This window comes from Monosiga brevicollis, genomic scaffold (assembly GCF_000002865.3).
Source record: "Monosiga brevicollis MX1 MONBRscaffold_35 genomic scaffold, whole genome shotgun sequence".
NCBI lineage: Eukaryota > Choanoflagellata > Craspedida > Salpingoecidae > Monosiga > Monosiga brevicollis.
The window spans coordinates 424,181-427,918 of record NW_001865072.1 but is presented as its reverse complement, the minus strand read 5'-3'; the positions used below and the strand labels follow the sequence as shown (position 1 = coordinate 427,918).

Below are 3,738 nucleotides of genomic sequence, written 5' to 3'. Positions count from 1 at the left end.
GACCCCGAGACGGTGCCTACCTACGACGAGCGCAGGCAGACACCGCCAAAGTGGCGCTGGATGTGGTCAGCGTTCATCTGATGGACCAGCGCCGCAAAGCGACCCTTCCATCGAGGAACAAAGGCCTCATCCAGCCCCGGCTGGTACACACCACGGGCCTCGGCGCAGCGGGCGAGCTGACCAAGCAGATCCACAAAGGAGGAGGCGAACCCACCGGTTGTCGTCATCGCCGCAGGGACGATCAGAGTTTTTCCATGGTTGAAACCGGTGTAGTAGTCGCGCTTCTCCTTTTCGGCTCGGCGAAGGGCAGCGCCCACCTTGATGCAGGCTTGCGAGGTGGTCGGGGGTTGGGCTGTGCGCACAGTCACGTCAATGCCCAGGTCGGGCAGAGCTGGGCCCAGGGCACCGCCGGGAAAGGGGTTGCGGCAGTGCAGGTCGATGCGGCAGCTCTGACCGTTGGGGTTGTAGCCAGACTTTTCCACCCAGACATGGGAGAGGGTGGCGTACCTGAGCAGGCGGCCCATCTCGTCGCGAAGGGCGTTGTGACGCTTGATGGGACGGCAGGTCAACAGGTGCTCGCGGGTCAGTCGCGGCTGAGGTGTCTTGCTGCTGCAGAGCGGGCACTTGTCCGTCGGCTTGATGTTGATGAGTTCATGCAGGCCAAAACCCATCATGGACACGACCGCAATGGCAAAGGTCGTGTCGCTCAAGCGACGCAACTTGTCTCGACCCCGCATGGTCAAGACTGTGCTGACGCCCCACTCGCGTGAGGCCAGATATGCCTGCCTTGGCCATCAGGTCGTCCAGTGCCGCCTTGGAGCGGAGGGCAATGATCTCAGCTGGTCGCTGGGTCGCCGCGTCCTTGACCGTGGCCATCTGGAAGCCGGCTCGCTGCACGTGGGCCTCAAAGTCGGCAGCCCTCGATTCATCCTCCAAAAGTCGATCGTAGACCCGAGGGTAGCGAGTGGCCAGCTTGGCCATGTTGCAGACATAAGCCACCGGACCGCGCTCAACCAAGTCGTGCAGGCCAAAGCCCCCGGTGTTGGCCCGCGTGAAGAGGCGAGCCTCAAGGAGCTGTTCCAGCGTAACGTTATGACCTTCAGCTCCAGCTGGTGCAGACAGGTTTACCTTGGCAAAAAAGGCTTTGACAAAGGTGTCCTTGCAAGCACGGTTCAAGAGCTCGGACAAGCCCGACGTGAGACTTGGGGGCAGCGTGTAGAGGTGGTTGATGAGGCTAGGCACGTACTGCATGGCCGTGAGGAGGGCCTGAAGCGAGACACCGGTCGTCAGCATGTCATTGAGCTTGCCAGCAATGTGCTTTGTAGCCAGACTTTTCCACCCAGACATGGGAGAGGGTGGCGTACCTGAGCAGGCGGCCCATCTCGTCGCGAAGGGCGTTGTGTCGCTTGATGGGACGGCAGGTCAGCAGGTGCTCGCGGGTCAGTCGCGGCTGAGGTGTCTTGCTGCTGCAGAGCGGGCACTTGTCCGTCGGCTTGATGTTGATGAGTTCATGGAGGCCAAAACCCATCATGGACACGACCGCAATGGCAAAGGTCGTGTCGCTCAAGCGACGCAACTTGTCTCGACCCCGCATGGTCAAGACTGTGCTGACGCCCCACTCGCGTGAGGCCAGATATGCCTGCTGCAGGTCCAGCGCACACTTGGCCATCAGGTCGTCCAGTGCCGCCTTGGAGCGGAGGGCAATGATCTCAGCTGGTCGCTGGGTCGCCGCGTCCTTGACCGTGGCCATCTGGAAGCCAGCTCGCTGCACGTGGGCCTCAAAGTTCAGAGCTCCAGCGGACGCATCAGAGCTCCAACGAACGCATGAGAACACGGGCAGGTGGATCAGCGCAGAGGCTTGCCGATCCGAGCTCGGGCTATCCGATGCCCGATCAGATCTCGACATGTCGAAGCATCGAAGTTCAGAGCTCCAACGAACGCATGAGAACTCGGGCTTGCGGATCAGAGCAGAGGCTTGCCGATCCGAGCTCGGGCTATCCGATGCCCGATGAGATCTCGACATGACGAAGCATCGAAGTTCAGAGCTCCACCGGACGCATCAGAGCTCGGGCTGGCGGATCAGAGCAGAGGCTCGCCGATCCGAGCTCGGGCTATCCGATGCCCGATCAGATCTCGACATGACGAAGCATCGAAGTTCAGAGCTCCACCGGACGCATCAGAGCTCGGGCTGGCGGATCAGAGCAGAGGCTTGCCGATCCGAGCTCGGGCTATCCGATTCCCGATCAGATCTCGACATGTCGAAGCATCGAAGTTCAGAGCTCCAGCGGACGCATCAGAGCTCCAACGAACGCATGAGAACTCGGGCTGGCGGATCAGCGCAGAGGCTTGCCGATCCGAGCTCGGGCTATCCGATGCCCGATCAGATCTCGACATGACGAAGCATCGAAGTTCAGAGCTCCACCGGACGCATCAGAGCCCGACCGGACGCATGAGAACTCGGGCTTGCGGATCAGAGCAGAGGCTTGCCGATCCGAGCTCGGGCTATCCGATGCCCGATCAGATCTCGACATGTCGAAGCATCGAAGTTCAGAGCTCCAGCGGACGCATCAGAGCTCCAATGAACGCATGAGAACACGGGCAGGTGGATCAGAGCAGAGGCTTGCCGATTCGAGCTCGGGCTGGCGTATCAGCGCAGAGGCTTGCCGATCCGAGCTCGGGCTATCCGATGCCCGATCAGATCTCGACATGTCGAATAATAAATTAGGTGTTTGAACCTCAGAGCTGAAAGCAAAGCTGTGCAACCCCGACATCAACATCACAAGGGCACGCAAAACAACACAAGAGAACAAGTTACATTCGCTGGCTTTTATCATGCCAAGAAGTACAAGCGCGAAGAATCCTGCACACAGAACCAAAAATCGTACAAAACGACCAAGTATAGCCAGAGATACGGCCATTTCAAACACAAGACACCCAAAAAGGGAGTCACACATATCACAACTACAAGCCATCACAGCACAAACACAATGAACACCACGGCACGCTCACATCCAACGAGACACAACGTCGGATTGAGGAAAACAACTGGCCACAGAAGAAAAAGACATCATACAAAGGACCTTACAAAAATTTAGCAAAATTACCACAAAATACAGCAAAAATTAAAGCAAAATTAAAACAAAAATACAAGTCAAGCCATCAAAAGACACAACGAGGAACCACCAAGGGAGCGACAGGTGCACACAGGGATCCCCACAGAGGGACCCCCGAGGCGGTGCCTACCTACGACGAGCGCAGGCAGACACCGCCAAAGTGGCGCTGGATGTGGTCAGCGTTCATCTGATGGACCAGAGCCGCAAAGCGACCCTTCCACCGAGGAACAAAGGCCTCATCCAGCCCCGGCTGGTACACACCACGGGCCTCGGCGCAGCGGGCGAGCTGACCAAGCAGATCCACAAAGGAGGAGGCGAACCCACCGGTTGTCGTCATCGCCGCAGGGACGATCAGAGTTTTTCCATGGTTGAAACCGGTGTAGTAGTCGCGCTTCTCCTTTTCGGCTCGGCGAAGGGCAGCGCCCACCTTGATGCAGGCTTGCGAGGTGGTCGGGGGTTGGGCTGTGCGCACAGTCACGTCAATGCCCAGGTCGGGCAGAGCTGGGCCCAGAGCACCGCCGGGAAAGGGGTTGCGGCAGTGCAGGTCGATGCGGCAGCTCTGACCGTTGGCGTTGTAGCCAGACTTTTCCACCCAGACATGGGAGAGGGTGGCGTACCTGAGCAG

At 59.0% G+C, this 3,738-nt stretch overlaps 1 protein-coding gene across 1 annotated transcript in view; it reads right to left on the bottom strand.

Annotated features, from left to right (window-relative positions):
- MONBRDRAFT_12175 (uncharacterized protein) overlaps positions 1 to 3,738 on the bottom strand; it is a gene marked incomplete at both ends in the record, with an annotated part of 8,760 nt that overhangs the window by 4,316 nt on the left and 706 nt on the right. Inside the window, 4 exons of the mRNA XM_001749952.1 lie at positions 25 to 761; positions 868 to 1,330; positions 1,482 to 2,015; positions 3,248 to 3,730. Of these exons, the coding sequence (XP_001750004.1) occupies positions 25 to 761; positions 868 to 1,330; positions 1,482 to 2,015; positions 3,248 to 3,730 (2,217 nt within the window). The remainder of the gene's footprint in view (positions 1 to 24; positions 762 to 867; positions 1,331 to 1,481; positions 2,016 to 3,247; positions 3,731 to 3,738) is intronic.